General features: G+C 40.3%; 1 protein-coding gene across 1 annotated transcript in view; it reads right to left on the bottom strand.

The window, feature by feature from the left end:
- SORCS3 (sortilin related VPS10 domain containing receptor 3) overlaps nt 1–22,021 on the bottom strand; it is a 266,957-nt gene that overhangs the window by 81,428 nt on the left and 163,508 nt on the right. The window contains exons 5-6 of the mRNA XM_071446466.1: nt 18,653–18,726; nt 37–101 (exon numbers count right to left, since the gene is read on the bottom strand). Of these exons, the coding sequence (XP_071302567.1) occupies nt 37–101; nt 18,653–18,726 (139 nt within the window). The remainder of the gene's footprint in view (nt 1–36; nt 102–18,652; nt 18,727–22,021) is intronic.

Genomic DNA, 22,021 nt, shown 5'->3' with positions numbered 1-22,021 from the left:
AAAGCCCAGTTTTTAGCAGTGGCTGCAGGCACTCACGTCCATCAGCTGTCCGGGCTTCCATGTGCACAAGGTCCGGTTCTTTATCCAAACCAGCCACTGACCTGGGAGGAGAGACACAGAGAGAGAAGGCAGTCACTTAGCTGAAAGGCTGCAATCAGACAGAGCTGGTGAAGGAGCACAAAACCAGTTTAAACCTACCTTGGGACACTGGTATGTAGGTTTCCACCTTTTAACAACTCATCTCCTTTGTATTTCCACACAGATCATGCTCGGGGGCCCTACACCAACCTTCCCAGGCACAGGAGAGTGATCCTGCCCGTCCCTTGTCTACAAGACCAAGGCTACTATGACTGTTCTAGTGATAGCAAAGAGAGCTGGTCCCAGGACCCAGTAAAATCAGAGTTCTGGCTTAATGCTGAAGGAAAAACAAGGGCACAGCAGCCCCATGCCTTCAGAAAGCAAATTAAAAGGAGGTTTTATTCGGCTGATTAGAGACATGAAAGACCAAGTTTCCGGATTTGCCCCTGGTTTGCTGGGCAATCTTGCTATTCTTTACCTCCTTTTCCCCATCTTCAAAAGAAAAACAGTGTTGCACATACGGTGAATTTCTGATTTTAAAAAGGTGAGAAAGTATTCATTATTCCCACCATGATCCCATGCCATCCATGGTCCTTGACAAATATGAAAAGAGGCACAAGGAGTTTCTTTAATCTCACTACCTGAACTCAAGCACCCCTAGTCAAATCTTCCCATGCATTGTTATTTACTCCCTAAAAATATTTTTCAAAGGACATTAAAAAGATACTTTTCCTCCTGGAAGAGGAAAGTCAAGCCCAGAACAGAAATGTTATTATTAGTGTCCTGGCTGATAAGAATCACTGAGAGATGAACATTTAGTCCTAGCAATGGCTGGCAGGGGAAAAAAAATCCATAGATGTCCACGTGATTTATGGTGCTGCTTCTCCTGAGTTAACCAAAGGGTTAGATTAAAAAGGGACAATGACAAAAATCAGTTTCTAATTTGGTGGGAGTTGAATTTGATACAGTAGATTGTAAATAATAGATTCCCTCTGAGCCAGCCAATGTTCAGAACTCCCTAATGTTCTGAAAACATTTTTATCACATTCTTTTGCCGTTTCCATCCTTGAGGCATCAACAGCAAAACCAGTAAAAATAATAATAATAATAATAATTTTAAAAATACAGATGCTCTGGTACATTTTTGTGTATGCCACAAAAAACACAGCAACTGAAGCAATGACAAACATATAAATGTGCTGGAGTTCAGCTAAGATCAAGCAGTGCTGCAAATGTCAAAATAACTACATTATGACCCACTGTGCAGGTAACTGAATCTGGCACTGCTTGTTAACGAGAGCACCACATCGATAGCAGGTCCATTCACAACACTCTGAATTGTGGCCAGAAGATACCAACACAACAAAACAAAGCAGCACAGGCAGGGCTTTCATCATTCCACTCACAGTGAGAAACAGTCTGCTCCTTAATTGCTACCATCAGTTTCAGGGTGATCCCACAAGGAAGAAGGGCTGTCTGTTATTGGTAAGGATGCCAGAATGAGCCTGAGTTCCTGTGATCACACAATTATTGGGATCAAAGCTTCCCAATTTATGGACATGGTTAAAAGTGACAGTAGGATACACTGAAATCCCTTTAAATATCAGTGAAAAACATTACAGTGTGCTGCAGTATTAGTCCCCAATGTATATAGAAAGCAATCTTTCTAGTCCATAGCAGAGGTTTTCTGCCCTGTTTCGAATGAGTAACACTAACTGCTGTAATTTCAGTCATTCAGTAACCATCATCCTTATCTATGACATGCCAATAGAGACAGATGTACATGCTTACCATCATATCTATTCATCACAACTTAATGAAATGGAGTGGTAATGCCAGCACTTGGAGGTAGAGGTTGGGAACCCTTTAGGCACTTGCCCTGCAGCCCTTACCAACAGGTTTCCTACTTAAATTCAGCCTTCAATGCACTGGACCTTCAACCTTCTGGAAGCCAGACACCAAGCTCTTACTCAGAGCCATTTGCTGCATCCTGAAACACATCTGACAGTGTCAGATGGCTCCACCTGGGCTCCTGACATCCTCTGGGTCCCTCCCCTCCAGATGGAGAGGGCACTGTATCTCCCCCTGCAGCAATGGGGCAAAACTGTTTGGCCCAGGTAATAAGAGACATCAGTCTGCCACAGTACTATTCATTTTAAAAGAGACTTCTATTAGAAGAACCTAAGTATATCCTAACAAAATCCAGAATACTCATTACCATTGTGCATTTGCATGCATGAACTCTGTGGATCTACTCATAATGCCTTTCAAGTGTGCACCAGGGAATGAGAGGGATCTCCTGAAACATGTCATTCTAGCTTGAAGTTCCTTTCCAGTGCCATCTACTTGTTCCCTTAATTAGTTTTGACAAGCCTAATGGTTCTTTTCAGAATAACAATGATGACAAAAAAGGACTAGCACACAGCACACTCCTAGTACTCCTCTGTTCACCAAATAGTGCACTACACCTTGAAAAGCTCACAAAGTGTTCTGCAACACAAAAGCAAGACAGGCTGCTCTATCTGCAGGCAGATAAGGCTGAAAAGTGATGCACTGGTCCTCCTTCCTTCACCCAAACCAAGCTGCTTTCTTATACCAATGACTGATTGCAAAACAGATCCCCAATCAATGCTGTTTCTTCATGCCTCGCCTCACATCTGTTCCCACTGGCAAGGAACAGAGCTTTGTTTTGCATTGCTCTGACTCTTGAATTCAGGTATTTTTAGTAAATGGTCTCTCATCATTTGTCTGGAGGAACTTTACATGAAGAATGAAAAAAGTCAGCAGTGGAAAGAGCAAGATCCTGAAGCACAGCTGCAAAAACATACACAGACACACAGAGTCTAAATCTATTCCTTTATCCTGTTGTAATTCTCTAGCCTTGAGAACTCACTACAACAGGTCTGGCAATACAGGAGCAGCAACAAAACAAGAAGAAACACTTTCACAGCCTTTTAGTTTCTTACACTCTGAAGAACATTTGGAGGATGCACTGCCCAATATTATTTAAGCAACTAAAGCATGTTGAGGAGAGATGTCAGCATCCCCTGACTTATACAACCAAGTGTAGCTCAGAGTGTGGTGGCTGGGAAAGGCTTTCATGGTGCTCTAGCTAAAAACCCTGTCCAGAGTCTTATAAAGACAAGAGAATTTAACACTCAGGAGCCTGAGGTCCTGACCCATGGTCATACAGATCTATGCATATAAACTCCAGACAGCAAAATTCAAACCAAGGTTCACAAAATGCACCTGTGTGTGCTGCTGTGATGGCTGCAGGGAGTAAAATAAGGCACCCTCACTGTGAGGAACTGAGCTAAATCAACATCATCCACCATCCCTATTCATTAATCACCCCTGGCATGACAAAATGCTGAGAGCATGCAGGCAGTAGTGACAGGAAAGGTCAGTTTTTCCTGCTGACACCTTCCCCAACTGCTGCAAAAGCAGTTTTCAAAATGTGGAGCCTGCAGCCAGAATTGCAGCAGGCACAGGATAATTTTCCAATTAGGAATTCAAACTACCTCTGAATTCCATTAAAAGGAAGAATTGTTATATTTTTTTCTATCTTCTGGTGCTGCTTTTCCTTTCTGTTTTCATGGTAGCCCTTTTCACAAGATCCTTCCTCCCTTCTTTTCAGAAGAGAATTGTGTGCTCTTGAAGGATGGACACGATCCTGGCAAGATCCTTATCTCTATCCTGAGGGAAGAGCATTGTGCATGGATGCACATTTACTAGGCCACTGCTAATATTTAATCTCTGACTGGGAGGGAGAGCAGCCTATAAAGGCAAGGAAAACACAATACCTGCACTTTAACTATTCCTGAAGTGTTTCCTTGTAGTTTCCAACTACAGGGAAAGGTGTTATATACTTCAAAATAAAAAATGTCAACACATGCAAGGAAAGGAAAAAAAAACAAACGGACTCGTCGGGTTACCTGCCTACTGCACACCCCAGCTCACTTCTTCTACCAACTCTAATGCCTTTCCATGGAATAAACAAGTCTTGCATTTTTTTCTAACCATTTTGCATTACTCACCAGGCATTTAAAGGTGAAAAGGACTGACATTTGTCTCCTCTACCATTTTAAATGAAAACAGCAGAGCAATTCCAACTGCCTCTGTTGATCCTTGCTCCCTAAACCATCAACTGAGAGTAAGAGATGCTCTATTCCTCTATCTCCTGGACCCAAGAGTTCGGGAGGTTTGACTGAGTATCACTGAATGTGAGCAACATTTTTGTTTGGGATTTACAACAAGATAAAAGCAAAAATTCAGGAGTCAGCCCTTCAAACTTGATCTGGAACCTGCTGGACTGAGCTTTTTGCCAGGGTGTGTCTAGTTTCTGACCAGTCAAAGTGGAATTCCCCTGCTTTGAAAACAAAATCAAAACTTTTACAACAAATTGAGACTCCCAATATGCTGACTTGAAAACTCATTTTTGCAGGTTAAGATGTCAGACTGAAGGCAATTTCCAGTGTCCATTTAAAGAGACAGAGAAAACAGATGGATACTACCTAGCAGGATACTGTGCACTAAATAAGGGCTAGAAACATCAAGGAAAAGGGCACATTTATTGTACAATAATGTGTAAAGGAGGAAAAACTCCTCCTCTTGCTGCAGGCAACAAGAGTTAAATGAGTGGATGTTGCCAATTAGTCTGATGTAATTTTAATTCTATCCTGCCCCAGAAGTGAGTAAACACTTTTGTGTCATACCAGGCAAGCAGTGTATATTTCTAACTCGAGCAACACAAGAGCCATGCCCATGTGCATGTATGGAAGCAGGAACTAATTCATTCAATTCCCACTCAACTTACCTGGAGTTTTCCACATGGAACCCTTGCTCAATGACACATACCTTTCCAACAGGCTTCTCCTCTCTCTGATACTGCGTCACATTTGTCTAGGTATCAATAACTGCAGTTGGCTTCAGGTGGTCAAGGCGATTCATGTCTGAGTTGGTCTAAAATCACCTCCAGCAGCCATTAACTCTGGGCACCTAACAGCATACACCCAACCTGCACACAACCCTGGGCCAGCCACCATAAACTACCATAGTAAAGAGCTACACAAATGTTGAACTGTTGGGGCAAAGAATGTGTTTATTAAACACATAAATACAATATCATTTATGAGGTGCTGCTGGATGTGTTAGGATGTGATGGGGTCTCTGAAGAGTTAGGGGCGAAACCTCGCTGCACAGCATATTTCAAAATGAAGCTTGGGAAAAAAGCTGGACAGGAAGATACTGTAAGGAACTGTCTTAGCTAGGTCCCTGGAGCTTTCTACATCTTTTCCAGTGCTAATTTCCGTGATGCTGTATCCTGGACATCGGCAGAAGTAATTGTTGTGAGACTTAGCTTGCAAGATAAGGGAAAAAAATTGCCAAGTGTTTATTCTCAGCTAATTTCTTTTCAGCAAAGCCAATCCTTTTTAAAATGCTCCCAATGAATTTTAAGGAGTTTTTCTGCATGGTATCTCAAAAACAAGGTGTTCATGGCATCTGAGTGTGTTTCCATATGTGCATTCATGCATGTGCCTTCCTGCACCTCATCCCCACTAGTACCAAATGTCTAAACCTGTACCTTCCCCGTAAGCTCAGTGGATCACAGGCCCCTGAACCACAAAGTTGCTACACACAGTTCTTTTATGCATAAACCAAACCAAGAAGAGGAAAGAGGTCCAAATCAATCCTTTCCTTGAGGAGAAAACTGGCATTTAGGCTCAACCATGTCAATCACCACCAGAGAATCCATTAAAAGCAGCAGGCTCTGCTACACAGAGAATCATTTGTCTTCTCAGTACATTTCTTTTTATCACAGAAATTAGCAGGGAATACCTTTAAAGTATATTTAGCAACAACAAAATTGCTGTTGTTTAATATTTTTCCTTTTCCCTTTATGGTAACACCAGAACCTATGCACAAATCAGGCTGTGTCTAGTTCTCATCCAGGCCATAAGTCTTAGTCCTTTAAAGTCCTGTGGCATTTTTCCCAAATCTATACCATAAATCCCAAAAAATATAACCACATTCTCATGAAACATATTTGAAATAAGAATAAGAGTATATTTTTGGATTTTTGCATTTGCTTAAAATTAGTTTAGTGCATACTATATTATGAAGCCCAGTTAATTAATATTTTCCCTGTGCTTGGCTACCTTCCTTTGAAAGTCAGGCACATGGGGAATTGCTATAGATTATTGCTGTACTTTTTCATGAAACATGAATCAGCCCTGGTTTGGATCACTTTAGAAAAGCAAAGTACATGCTCAAAGACCCCTCAGCTCAGCCTGGCAGTCCTGTAACCAAAGATTTCACTGGAGTTACTCCTCTCCTTCAAAGGAAATGTTTGTAAGACTTGTATTATTCTTCCAGGTTTGTTTCCTAGCAGAAGTATCTTAAACATGACCCATTCAAGAAATATTTTACTCCAAAATAAGGATTATCAGATACTGTGTGTTTATTGGCCTCATTTGTACAAATGTTTTCCAATTGTAAATATGACATGCCTGAAATGCTACGGCTCAGTGATTCAGCCATTAACAGAGGCCTAGGCACAATAAAAGACCTCCAAAAAGCTTCAGAGCAAGAGCATCATTTAATAAATGAATGAAGCAGTAGATGAATAAAAATAAAGCTTAAATTGTCCAAAGAGGGGATGCCAGTATGAAACTTGGCACAGACAATATGTATAGGATTTGCTGATGAGCCCCACATGCCTATGAGCATTGTACATTGTATTAATTAAGGAAGAATGAGTCTCTACATTCCCTGTTGCAGGATATTGTGAAGAATCACCCTGGGATAACATCTAACATTCTGGAAATGAATTTGTGGTTCATTTCATGCATTTTGGGGAAAAAACAATATAAAAAATGGATTTGTTTCACAAACCTTTTGTGACAGTTGTTTCTCTGCATTTCAGACACTAACCTGAAGAGAACAAATGGCTTATTTCCTTCTTTGACTTTTAGCCATCAGCCAGAAAAGGAAGAGGGAGAAAAAAGGAATGAAGAACAAAGGTAAGGAGAAGAAACAGAGAGTAGAATGAACTACTCTGTTCTGGACCAGCAAGCATAAATGCATCAATGTGTCTCCTTGCCCCTAAAAAATCACACTCAATTAGCTGCTGAGAGTGAGATGCTCATTTGTCTCAATACCACAGGAGCAAAAGACAAAGAAGCAGGAAACAAAAGGATTCTGGCAGCAGACAGATATCCAAGACAGGCTCTGCCTGCAGAAACAGCAAGTCTGTGTGGCTATGATTTGTAAAAGCAACAGTGTCAGGAGGTCAGCAGATCACCAAGTGTCTCATGACAAGACAAGTTTGCATCTGAGACAGAAGCATCCTCACAGGCAGAATGGAGATGAATAAAAGAGACACAGTCACATGCAGGTCTCTGTCAGTGAGAGAGCAACAGTGCAGCAGGAGAGACCAGAGAAACCAGAGATCTTCTGTGGGTCCTTTGCTCTAATGCAGGCAGCTGAACAAACAATAAGGAGACAAGGCTGCCCAGGGGGCTGAGCACTAGACATACTCCCAGCTCTTCACAACAGCAGCATCCCAAAGCATCCCCATCCCAAAATCATTGCCCTGATCAAGTGAGAATGCTCAGGGCAGAATGTTGCAGTGGGAGTCATGTCAAGAAGCAAAGGTGTATGGTCAAGCTGTAGGTAAATCAAGAGCTTCTCTTTGTTGGGTTCTTAATCTGTTGTTACAGAGGAGCAATGAAAGGAAAGAGAAGTACAAGGCCAAATGAAAAGTAATACTCTGCTGTTTTCTATCCTCAAGGCGAATTCCAAAGTGCCAGCACACTGTTCAAATCTAATGATTTGTAGAAAGAAAAAAAAAGAATTCTGGAGAAACAACTGCAGATCTAGAAATGGCTTTAGGGAGTCACTATTACAGATTGCCCCTAAAATCAATATGGTAATGGAACATGTCTCCTTCACTCAAAGATTTTCAATCAAAACTTGAAAACCAAAAATACTGTGAGCAAAACCTAAGAATCTGTCTATACCCTTTGGCCAAAAACGTGACAGAGTTTTTGGCTTGTTTTTCTTTATTTTTTCAATAAAAAGCAGGATTTTCTCCTATGTGAGAAAACCCAGATCTACTGAAATCAGCTCTGAAGTCTACAGACTGAGGTCTACTGGTATTTATTATTTCCTAAGTACTTGCTAGCAGACACAGGTGAGTATGTTTCTCTCTCAGACTCAGCTACAGAACTTCTGATATTCCACTAAACATGGAAATGTGTCTACCTCTCATTTTTATTGCCTTCTGCCCAATGGAGAACAATTATCTTGCAAGATAATTACAGAGCTATGATAACCACTGCTATGTCCTATTCCAATTAACTCACTACAAATATGCAAGTGAAACAGCATCACTCACTGGCTTTTCATCCTTGTTCTCTATATGATCAGCAAGACACAAGTTACTGAATCAACATTATTTAAAAGAACCTGTAATGCAGCTAATAAGACGCTCCTTCCTGCTCTTACATTCTGATGTAGCTTCATGCTCACTGTGCTTAACAATAGCAAAATTAAACTCATCTCATTCTACAGAGGAGACTCAGGGGAATGGCAGGGAATGAAAGGATGGGAGTTTCATTTTCTTCTCTTGCCGAGAATGAATTCTGCCTCATATAACTGCTGATGAATTGTCGTTTTAAGAGAGTTTGTTAATTTACAACAAGCAGAAGGCATAAAAACGGACCTCCTTATCTTTAATGGATGTTATTGAGCAACACAAATGGTTCACATTTAAATTAATGCAGAAATATCTTGTCTGTTTTGCCATGATAAGACTATTCTTTTTGCACAGCATGGGCTCAACTTCTTCTGTTAAATAAAACAACTGGTTTTGTTCAGCTTAATGCCAGGCAAATTTCCAAAGGTTCAGCAGCTGAAGTCAGTTCAGGGAAACGAACTGGAATCTACCTGGGTCCTTTAGGGATATGAAATTGAATTTACCTGGGTCCTGCCTGATTCTTTTTGAGAAAATCTCTCTGAAGAATTTCGAGGTATCTAGTTTCAAGTAAAAATGGTCCCTCCTAGTGCTGATGTACTCACTGAGGATAAATCCTCTATTAGATTGCAACTTCCTCCACTGCAAGGATGCTTCCAGCCCCAGTAAAGAAACAAGAGCTGTAAAGGTGCATTTCTTGAAATCAAATGGGCCATCAGAGATGAGGTCTGGGGCAAAGGGAAGATGGATCCAGAAAAGATGCTCACTCCTGATACCTATAGGTGTTTTGCCATTGAATGAAATAGCCCGAAAATTATGTTTGCAATCAGGGTATGTGAAAAGGTAATTCCTAAACATCTCAGAACAGTAGTGATTTTAAAAGAATTCCCAAATGTTTATTTTTCAGTCATCTGAAAACAAGAGGGATTTTCCCCCACACTGAGAATTCATCCATTTTCCCAGAAATGGAGAGATTAGTATGATATAGAACAAAGGTCAAAACCTAACCCAAATTCCACCCCCCAAAAAAAAAAAAAAATTAAAAGTGGGAGATTATTCCTTGCTAGCCAGAATGCACAAAATATGATGCTACTTTCAGCCTGGCAGTCTGGCTTTTGATTAGCTTTGCCAAGCTATGACAGTATGGGAGATCCCCATATGCCTCAGAGGGATACATTATTCAATATATTAATTAGAGGGCTGGCTTTCATCAATGCTTCCTACAAAGAGTCACAAAGAATTACTCTGGGACTGTTCCTGACAGGCTGGAATTAATTTGTGTCTGAGTTCACGTGCATCAGGAGAGCCAGGATGAAGTCAGGCCAGGCAGACCACATGAGTCAGCAGTACAGCATTTCAGCTTCCAACACTGGCCTTTGAAACACAGTGATGGGGTTTGGACTTATTTGTTTGGATGGGTTTTGATCTTATTTGTTACCTTCTTGCAGGAGAAGAACACAGATCCCCCCACCCTGTGCTCTTCAGACAGACACATCACCGGGACCCACTCCAGGGATCAATACAAACTGGGAAAAATATTCAACAAACTCTTCCTTAAAGCATTCCTGGTCTTCCTTACTAGTGGTTCATCTGGTCTGCTTCAGCCTCAGACATTCAGTCAAAGAGAGTGTGGGGGAGATGGGGTTATAAAATTATCCAAAATCAGCAATGGGAGAGGTAAGAGAAGAGACTGGCTCCTGGGAGATAAAGAAACCTGACAGATGAGAGACGAAAGCCAAAGGATTTTTGATGGCTGAAAACACTAACTGCAGTGCAACAGGTGACATGTAGTGGTAGGCATTAGATTTAAGCCAAATGAGCAGAAATATTTTAGTCCTTACTTTTTGAGGCCTTAAGGAAAAAAATAACTTCCAGCCACAGAATATTAAAGACATAAGTGTGGCAAACATCACAAATGGTACTAAAATCACAACAAATCACAAATTCTAAAAGCTTGCTGGTATTTATGTAAGTACATCCACTGTTGCATTAGTGGAGAGGGATAGTTCTTCCTTCTGCAAGAAATGTTGTGTTTCTCAAGCAAGAAGAGGTCAGAGAGAAAAAGAAGGTGGTTAGAAAGAGAAGTCCTCCAAAGACAACTTATTCCGAAATTACCCTTCCAAAGGATATACCTTTCATTAAAAGAACTCATTCTTGCTGTGATAGCAGCCAGAATTACAGAGGTGCATACATAATGTGGCACTTTATCATGCAGCACTTTACTTAGGGTTCACTTATTATTATGTAGTTCATAGGTTTTAAAGGAGAATTTAAAGTACTTAAAATTATTTCCCTTCAAAATCACACAATCACACACAATCCTTCTAGCCAGAATGCTTTTAGTATGTTTTTCTTTTTTTTTTTTCTTCTCATTAAAAGAGCTTTGAGCCTAGGCAGCCTGACCAGCATGACATCCACGGGACTTAGTAAAAATGCCAAACACTTATTTTCCTAGGAAAGCAGGCAGTAAGGAGAGGGACACCACACAATACAAAAGCATCCATCAGTTACAACTTAGAGCTTACATTCACAGCACCAGAGATTAGTTGTAACAAATTTCCTTTGTGAGATAAAGTCATCAGTTGGCATAAACATACACCAAACCTCCAAATACCTTTGGTTTTAGTCCCAGGTAAACTAGAATATAGTCTGTAATATTTCTCCAGTATTGTACTATGGGTTTTTTCCATCTTCCACAAAGATGCTTTTCCACATGCAACTATTTCTGTCGATCTCTCACCAATTTGTTCAAAAAGGAACATGGACTGAGCTCAGAAAGGGGAACAGTAGTCTGAACATTTCACTGACCAGAGGCACTAATGGAACTCGTGAGGTCTGTGCAGTCTCTATAAAACAGTCCTGCAGCATTTCCCAGAGAGAGAAAGTGAAGGATTTTCCTGTTCTTAGGGTCATTTAGGGTTTCACTCTCTTAGATACCCATAAAGTCTATCACAATGTCCCTAGAAGAGCACTTACCAATCTATAGTTCAAAATCAAGATAGGATTATAATTAGGAAAAATTATCACACACTTTGTTTCAGACTGCATTCTTTCCCTGCTTTAATTTTAAAATCATATATTGCAAAATGAAGTTTTAGTCAAATTTTAAGATTACTTAAAAAGACCATCCAAAAACTGTCAAATATTTCACAATATTCCTTCCTCTAATTTCTGAGAGAAATATTTTGATAATGTTGTCATGAATTCTAAAATACCTTTATTGACTTGGAACTTTTTCAACAAAAACAAACACTATTTCAGCCAATAAAAAGTATCCACCTCTATATCCAGGCTCCATTTATATCTCTGTCACTGAGTTACTTTGTAATCACAAGTTAGTCACCCACAACCTAACATTTGGAAACACTAAATATCTATAGTGCCGATGGCATTAATTGTAGGCACACAAAATGAAATAAAACACCTAGCCTCACAGTTTCACTTTGCCCATTATTAACTGAAAAGGGAAAAAAAATTAGGTTTATTATCACCATGGTGTTGTGGTCTTTAATTAAATAAAGTGACCTTGCAAGGAAATCTTCCAATATATACCAAGAATTTATGGGAAATTCTCATCTCTCCTGAACTCTTATTACAGAGCTTGAGGCTAGAGTTTGAAAATGTTGTCCTCAGCTTAGTACAATTCATGGTCATGGTGGCTTGAGTAACACATTCCAGATTTATGTTAGCTTTACTCTCCAGGAGAAAAACCTTCCCTGGGTGTTCTTGCCCACGGGGCATGGGCAGCAAGTCCCTTTCCAGAGCCAAATGAGTCATTAGCCCAAGGGAGGCTCCAGTAATAGGCACTGGGTAAGTGCCTTGGTGATGCTCGTAGGTGGCCAAACTGGAGTCATTCCTTTATCCATAGCTCCATGTATGGTATGGTTTTAATTCTGAAAAACTCTAATGTAGGATTATTTAGGAGTCATTTTGACATTTACAAGACTATGTTTTCCTAACACTAAACTTGGCTGTAAAAAATCAGGCGATGTTTCCCCAGCACTGTGCAATGACACCATCTGGCAGTTAATGATTAGTGGGATTTACAGGAGAGGCAGGCACGGATTTGACTAACCATCTCTTTGCTGACAAACTAGTCAAGTAAAGGTAATGTCAGCTGTATCCAAAGGTCACTACTGGAACTGCTGCTGAAACAGTCTGCATGGACCAAAATTGGCACTGGAATTAGGAAATATCAGTGCTGTCACAATGAAGAAATAAAAACTCCCTCTGTTTTTAGACACAAATATCTGTGTGAAGGTAGATACAAACCCAGACAATAACCTTTAGAAAAACTGAGGCAAACCCCTTAACTTCTGCCATACTACTCTCAGATAACCAAACCAGCCTTCACTAAAGTCATCCTGAAATTCAGGCTGCGACTAAAAAGAAATACACTGGCTGATACATTTTATCAACTTTTCTTACCCAAAATCACAAAAAGATTGAAAACCTTGCCCTTGAATGACAAAATTTGTTGTCTCATTCCTCAAACAACTGTGACAGAAAACCTTTAACTCCAAAGCATAGCCTAAGTTCCTGGGCACACAGCCTCTTTCCTTCTTTCAGCCAAAGTGTTCCCATCTCACAATTTTTAACTCTCAGAGATCAAAGTGAGTGTGGCTGGCATTCATAGATGCAAAAAAAAAATAAAATCCCAAAACAAAACATAAATCTGGTTGATTATCATGGAAAAGAAGGGAAAAAAATAAAATTCAGGGGAAATTTGTTGAGGGAATCAGTAATGTATTTGAGAACTGCTTGATACAACTAATTTTTCTACTTGCAAATACAAATGCTGCTCCTTGAAGCCATGCTAGTGCATGTCTTATTTTCCTCCTCTCTCCTTTCCTGCCTTGTTGGTCTTATCTGTCCAACTTTCATCACCAGTGTGTATTTCAGTGGCTTTTACTGACTAGACTCATGCTGCACACTGACTTCAGGGCTCCAAGTATCAGAAGTACCAGAGGCATCAGAAATTCTGCACAGATTTCTCTCTCTCTTCCATGGAAATGGGTATTCCCCACTTCCCTGCTCCCAGGCTTTGAGAGAATCACCCATGGTCCCAGAGAACACGAGTAAAAAATTAAATAAGAAGGGAAATGTCTAGCTGTAACAGGCAAAAAAAAAAGCAAGCACCCAACAAAACCCAAAAACAAAACAACAAACAAAAAACCCCAAAAAACCCCAAAAAAAAAACAAAAACAAAAACAAAAACAAAAAAACCACACCAAGGAAAATGGTTCCATGTGCACCACTTCATATTCCTCAGTGATGACATAAGGCAGGAAACAGGAATGTGTTCTCCAAAAAACAAAAGCCTGGGGAGCCCCTAAGGAAGGGTGTTGGTGTCCAAAGGAATATAGTGCTGTCCTCTGCTCGGGATGGTGATCCTCATTTCTGCTCAGCAAACATAGGAAGGGACACCAAAGACAGGTGGACAGAGGATATTCACAGCTGTTAAGCTGACTGAACAGAAAACACAGGTCCCCTTTAGAAACTCTATATTTGAAAGAATTAAGCCGTAAGATGATGATAGGATTTCATATGCCACTAAAGCATCTTTTCATTCTCTTTTACCCTCTAGTTCTCTTAATCTACTGCTCTAGCACTTCATATTACTATATATTTGAGTACTTCACCCACTACAGTCATCAAGGTGCTCTCCTATCCCAGTCTCACCTACAGGGTAACAAGGCAAAGTCAGCTGGAGTCACCCAAGGTGACAGGGGAAAGCTGTGGCCCAGCAACGTGCCTGGTGGATGCTCCAGTAACCAACCCATCCTGCCCACCTGCTTGGTCCCATCGTGCTGCTGCAGGAAAAGGCAGAGGTAGTAAAAAAAATACTTAAGGACAATTCAAGTCCTACGACTCTTAATCAGGAGAGCAACAGTATTTAGTCAGCAGAACAGACCATGTGTTTCACAGGCGAGGAAGCTTCCCCAGCATTTCTACGGTACAAAATACGGGCTTTATTTTTTCATATCCTCCACATGGCAGCACAGGTGTCTAAGTTATAGTGATATAAAATGAACAGGGCCCAGAGGGAGCTGCAGAAATGTGTTCTGAAAGAAAAGAACATTGAGTAGGATTTTAACAAACTTTGCACCCATGCTGGTTTCAGTTATCTTGATTGATCTTGGAATTTCTGCATCACATTAGCGCAAACTCGCTATTTCCAGTCTTACAGGATCCTAAGTTATTAAAATCTGAGGCCAAGGCACGTGGGAGCCAAATCTGGATGCCTGTACACACATCAACTAACACAGTCTGTTCAAGCTCTGCCACTGTCATCAGTGGGTGTAGTTAACAAATGAATCACTACTACCAAAGTAGAGAACTCAAATCCTAGGGTTTTTTGTAACTATGAGTGGCCCAGGGGTGAATCTCAGCTTATGCACAAAGTTTGAGCAGGCTCAGGAACCCATGAGAAATGTCCCATGAACAGTTGGACATGTGACACCCATAATGAATGAGAACACAAAACTACAAACCAGTGAGTAGCACCAACAACTATGACTAAGGAAAGAAGCTGAAAGCAAGAGCCAGGATACAATGCCACAAGTTGGGACTGGAGCTTAGGGCTTTGTTTTTGACCAGAGAGCCATCACAGATGCTGCTTGCTAGAGCTACACCAAAAAATGCACAGTGTGACTTGTGTGTCCGTGACTAGCAGAGAGGTTGTGCTTATTCTGCTGAGGCAAAATTCACATCCCAGTCTCACAAGCTCTGAAGCAATCATGATTCTCTCCTGGCACCAAGGTCTCTATGTGTGAGGTCTCTCAGGGAAGGTATAATTATTCAGAAAGATCTCAGAGAGAAAAATAAGACCTCTTCTTGTCAGGTTGACTGATCACATGAACCGGGTGAAGTTTATAGTCTTCACAAGCCCATTCAAAGCAGCCTGAGAGATGAAAGTCATGTTTTGAAGGCAAACACATTCAGCAAAGCCTGCCCCAGATAAAGCCAGCTGCATTCCAATCAGATGGAAACTGTCCCATTTCATGAAGGATGCTTACCTGAGCCTCTACTAATGAACAATGCAGAGCAGTACAAAAGAGCAGCTTCTCTCATTTTGGCATCTCTCTATCATTACTATTTCAACTTTCATGGAAGTTTTAATTCAGAGGTTCAATAATGTAGTATTTGATCGACTGATGACAGGGACATGGAACATAACATGGACATATGCTGGTGACATGGAAAGGAAAGTTTGCCACAGGCAAGCTGAGAGCTGCAGTTGACACACCAGAGGGAAGGGAGGGCATCCAGAGAGAGACTGACAGACTTGAGAGGTGGGTCTGTGTGAACCTCATGGCCCCAGGAGAACTTAAAGCACCTCTCAGTAGCTAAACAGAGGGAGATTTTACAAGAACATGTAGTAATAGGCCAAGAGTGGTGGCTTTCAGTTTAAAGATGGTAAGTTTCGAATAGATAATGGGAATAAGTTCCTTATTGTGAAGCTGATGAGGCAATTGAACAGGTTGCCCAGAGGAGTCACAGATGTCCCATTTCTGGCGGTGCTCAAGACCAGGCTGGATGGAGCTTTGAGCAACATGGTCTAGTGGAAGGTGCCCTTGGCCCTGGCAGGGAAGTTGGAATTAGATGATTTTTCAGGTCTTTCCAATCTGTGCTCTTTTATGATTCTATGAGTTTCACAGAATAGTGGCTTACGTCCCTCTGAAACTTTCAGCTATATCCACTCTTCTCTCTTTTGTAGCACACTAAAAAAATCAACAAATTTTGGAGGCTAAAATGTTTATTTGCATTTTTATTTCTGTAAAGATCTTACAAGCCAGAACTTGCAAGCCATCACAGTTTGAAGCTTTAAAGAGAAGGAAATGAAAAAGAGAAATAAATCAGCTAAGGAGAGTTATTATGTTCCACAATTTCAATACCTCTTATACCTGCAGTATGGATTGTTTCAAATCCCTCCCACTCTGGGAAAAACCTAATTCACTCTCTTGGGAAGCTTATTCTCTGTGGGACTCTGCTGTTTCTGAGTGGAATAAAGATTTCTAAGTCTATGTCTTATGAGTTTTAACTATAGAAGACTTGTTAATTTCCTAAGAGAAAAAGGCACCTGAAACACAGACATTACATAATGCACTGCTAAAAACAGTGTTCAAACCATGCAGCAAAAGACAATGAAAAATGGGGTAGACTGTGGAAAACAATACACATTTGGGGTCCAAGTGGACAAACAAGCAATTTCTATTAACCATTATTATATGGAAGCAGAAAATAAGTCACAACATCACAACCTGTCCTTTAAAAAGACGTTCACATTTTCTTCCCAAGTCAGCTTAGCCCTTGCACCTTATCCTCCAAGAAAGCCTCTCCCCTAAGCTCACTTGTGTTATTTGAAGGATAGGTTAAAATTATTCCAAGGACCAGCTATTCCGCTCTACTGAAGGATACACCTGGAGAGGATCTACACTTGCCTTTGTCATGTGCAGCCAGCATGAATAGTGAGATCAAAGGATTTTTGATAGTTAGGTCAATCATGCACCTGCCACCAGAACCAGGAGAGAAAAACAACCTCCTTTCCTATATTATGGAATAGTCCTCTGTCCCCTGCTCAGGATGGTGATCCTCATGTCTGCTCAGCAAACATAGGCAGGGCCTCCAAAGACAGATGGACAGGGGATATTCACAGCTGTCCAGCTGATGGGGCAGGAAACACAGGTCCCCTTGAGAAACTCTGTATTTGAAAGAATTAAGCCAGTCTGTCAGTCTGTTTGTAACATGGACAGACAAGGTTCTAGACCTTTGATATATTTTGCAGATCTGTGTGACTTAAGAACCTTAAAACTTCCTTTCCTCAGTGTTCAAAACCTTCTCACACTGTCCAGATTCCTCATGGACACTAAGGGAAATCTCTAGACCTGATGCCAAAAGGTCAGTGTTTTAAATGTTGGAGTCTAAAGATGTTTAGAGAGATTTCCAGAAGAATGTAGATAATTTGAAATGAGGAGTCTACCTCCACTTCAAGGTGTGGAAATACTGAAAACACAATCTATAGATATTTTGTGCCTGGATTCCAGGGGCTTTCAGTGGGGTGCAAAAACTTTTACAAGAATTTGACTCTAAGATATATAGATATGGACATAGATATGTATCATGCTTTGTAATTGGGAGTAAATTTTTAAGTTTTCCAAGTCCTTTTTATTTTTAACCATCCAAAATGTGACCCTCTGGTTCCTTAATGTTACAATCTTTTTGGGTCTTAAGCACCAGATACTTTTTTTATCCATGCACAGATTCTGTAAATCAGCACTTCTACACATTCACACACACCCCATCATCTGGCATATAGTAAGTACAGCATTAGGAATCTGATTCGAGCCCCAAATCCTAAATTCAACTACAGAAGAACTACACTTTTCTTTTTTCTCTCTAAAAGTCAATTCTTAAGCCTTCACATGGTGCAGAGAAGTTTGGGAAAGATGCATCTGAGATGGCTGAGCCTGGAGATAGGAACTAAATTTGTTTCATCATCTGATTTTAAGACACTCTTCCAATTTGAGAGGCTGACACTTGGGAATTGAGAAGGAATTGAGTCACAAAGCAGATTTTTAGCAAACTGCAGATCTTGGGCTTTCACTAGTCACTATAATAAAACTGGCTCCTCAGAGAGTGATTTAAAGCAGAGTGAATCATCCCTTCTCACCAAGATTGCATAAGGAGACTGGTCAGAGTGGCTGGCTCTGCACAAAGACTGTGTTCTAGGCTAAAGTAACTCTCTGAAGGGCTGAAAAATAGGAAGTCTAATGGTCACAGGTTTGTCACTGAGGCACCGGGCAGCTCCTCTGTGTTACTCTAGGCAGGTGTACAATGAAGAAGCAGGAGTTCTGCAATTATCAAAAGACTTGTACTTCTCTGTAAAAGACACCGCGTTTTATCAAATGAGAAGTACAAACACAGAGACTATTGCACTGCAAGGTGTGTTCTATGGACTGAATTTATAGCACTGATGATGAACAAAACCAAGGGTATACTTCATGTTCAGATAAAGTAACCAATCCATTCAAGTAAGATGCCCTTCTCCCCTCCATGACCCACCCAAAGCAAGCCAAGCCAGTGGCCTTAACTCACCAGTAAAACCTGTTTGGAGTGACCCGCTCATGCATGAGCTGCCATTTTCTTCCAAAGTCCATTGAGCTGTACAGCTGGAACACAGAGAAAGAGAGAAAGAATAAACTTTGAGGAAAAAGAAGGAAGACTGTTGCTAGATAAAGTATTAAAATCAGCTAAGATTAAAGAACATGAATGGATTATTCACAATAACTATATACAATTACCAATCACCCTCACTGCCAGGGGAGGCTAATGTCTTCCCTTTACTCTTAAACCACACTGGGCTCCAGAGAATCAAAAGCAGGTTGTCTTCCCAAACCTTGTCAAACAATTTTCTCCTTCCAAATATCAGTTGTCAGCACATTCACTTTGACTGCCATATAACAAAGCTGGCTGTTCTCCTGACTTTTTTTGTTTAATAGGAAGCAGGTGACATGTGAGTTCCTAGTATCAAATAGAATGAGAGACAAATCAGATTAGTCAACATGACTCTGATGAGGTAGTGACTCTATCCTCAAGGTCATGCCATTACTTGTTTTCATGGAATGAATCAGATCTCTTCTGTATTGAAAAGTAAATTGCTCCTAAGTTATATTTTCTAATATTGAGAACGAGGTCTAAATTTTTAGATAAGTTAGAATCAACCTGCTCATTAGTTAAACACCAAAGATAGTGACATGACTCTTCTTGGAAGCCAAACTTTCAATATAATGATTTTTTGAGTCTTTCTGGTTAAGAAATGACACAGCTGAAATGTAACCAAATTTCCATGCAACTCCACATTGAGTTTCAGACATATGTTGCCTCATACATATTCTGCTTAATACCACAAACACCATTCTCCATGTAATTATTTTCTTACCCACAATGCACTCTCTCACAATCAAAACATATGTAAGCTCCTTTTCTCCAACTACGAGCAAATTCGGTTCTTCAGAGAAAAAATATGCTTTGAGAAATAACTACTATGCTTTACCACTAGATCACAGAGACCTAAATATCAGGCAGCATTTTGATCAGGATTTCAAATAAATTTCATCTGATATATATTCTGGCTTAACAAAACAAGGCTTGATTGCCAGCTAAGGAGGTAGATAAGGGAACTGAAAAAACTTTGAAGTTTGTAATAGTCAAATTTAAGTCCTTAATGGGAAAATGATATCATTTGAGCACAAGATTCTGCACTGCATTTGATTTGAGTAACTGAATTTGCAAATTGGAGGTAGGTCCATGTTCAGATTGGAAGGGTTCACAACCTAGTGATGTGTCCTGTGGCACCGCTGTGATGGATGGCTACGAGTGACTGGGAAGATAAACTACATGTGCTCACACTGAATATTAACATTTCTTGAACAAGCAGCATCTTTGACCACAGAGAGGCAGCAGCCACATCAGAGCTGGACCATAGATCAATTTAGAAAGATGATTGGAAAGGGCTGTTTGAACAGTGTCCAAAGCCTGAGGCAGTTAATTAATTCTTGCTATGTTTGTACTCAACTACACAACCAAATCACTGTATAGTCAGCAGAAGAAAGTCAGAAACTTAAATTCAGACTCCATCGAGTATCTAATGCAGCTGATATGCATAAAGACAAAAGAATCAGGCCTTTGCATTTTTGCCAACAGGAATGCCAGTCTGGCCAGTAACAGCTCAAGCTGCCAGTAAAACACATATGGAGGAAAGATATGGAAGCAGGTATCCTTCAATCTTCATGTCAAAAAGGGTTCCAATTATGTAAACTTCAGCCAAAACCACTAAGCTTGTAAGAAATATTAAGAAATATTTTCTACCCCGTGTTTTTCAGGCGATCAAATATCTGAATATTCTAATTTGGCCATATTTCTTTAGCACTGTCTCTAGATAGGGTAACATACTGCACTACAAGTCCACAACAGCCAGATTTCCTCTGCTTTTCAGGTGATTGTCTAAAAAAATATGATAGAGTCCTCTGCCCCAAAAGGAATTCTGTGTAGATATAAAATAAAGCAACAAAGCATCACTTGTCTTTTTTTAATTAAAGGAGCCAGGAAAAGAAAATTCCTTGTCCAAATTCGAGATTAGGCTTATGAAGTCAGCATCAATATTAAGATAATTAATTCTCAGAACACATGGGTTTTTACAAACAATAACTGAGAATCCACACTCCAAAGTCAAAATTCTACAGTGCTACAACATCAGTTGTGTCAAACAACTTGGTTATCCTTTGCATGTTTTGACTACAGGTGCAAGTTAGCCAGGCTTCAGGCAACTTAGTCCCAGTTAAGTCACGCTCACAAGCGAGTCCAAGTGGGTCTAGCATCCTGATTGTATTCTGCAATGGATTAACCATTCTCACCATGAGAGGAAAGGATTAACTACATACAGCCATTTCCTTCGATTCTCTCTTATCTTTTGCCCCTGGCATTTCCTTTTCTTCTGCAGAAGCATAGCAGCAGTAGCTACAGAAAGCTCAGTGACATGAAGCACAATCTCTTTCAACCACTCATGTCTCCCAGTGTCTCTTTCAGGGAGCATCCCACTCTGTATCAAGTTAAAAACCAGAGACCAGCTACTAGTCTGTGTTTTTTTTTCTTTCTTTTCTCTTTTAAAGCTCAGACTGACTGATGTCAGGAGGATTAAACTGAACTTGCAGCCTTTTTGTGATTTCAGATAAAGAGATAAAGAGGATATTATTCATTTCAATAATTTTTGTTTATTATTCACATACTTACTCTGGGCATCCACTTCAAATTTTAACCTGATGACTGAGTCTTAAAGCTGTATGACAGAATGAATCCCTAAAAGGCCTGTCTGACCCTGTTCAGTTTTGTAGTATTATTTACAGATGCAAATGCAAAGGTTAGTGTTGAATAAATAAATAAAACATACAATAAAGTGGTTTCTAGTATGCATTAAAATTGAATATATACATATACTTTTTGTTTATCTCCCTTCACGGGAGAAGACAAGCTTTAGAAAAGACAACAAGTTTAGTGGCAAGTACAGCAGAATTCAATATAAATTAATTTGTCCTAAGGCTGAATACTAAGCAAAGGGAAAAAAATTATGTAGGTGTGGTGCCAAGATTTTCCCATTTTAAAGCTCTGCTCTGGCTCTTTAGTGACAAGTAATCTCTGGCATTTCCACCTCCTGGAGCAGTCCAACACATTGGTTCAAGAGGGTGGACTCCAGTGTACCATGGGGATGGTATTATGAGGGTATGGCCCTTCTGCAACCTCCTTCTGTTATTTGACTTACACTGGTGACTGAAAAATTAAGACCATTATGGGTCTTTACGTTTGTCTGGGCTGGTCTTGTCTCTTGGCACAGCTAAAGATTGGCATACAGTGGATCTGACTCCTCCTCTTCTCAGGAGTCTATAGTCAGACCTATCACTCACAACAGGA

This window comes from Agelaius tricolor, unplaced genomic scaffold (genome assembly GCF_023055355.1).
Source record: "Agelaius tricolor isolate 1412-34295 unplaced genomic scaffold, bAgeTri1.0.p SCAF_22, whole genome shotgun sequence".
Lineage (NCBI taxonomy): Eukaryota > Metazoa > Chordata > Aves > Passeriformes > Icteridae > Agelaius > Agelaius tricolor.
Note: the sequence above shows the minus strand (reverse complement) of the source record. Positions and strands in the feature narration are given on the sequence as shown.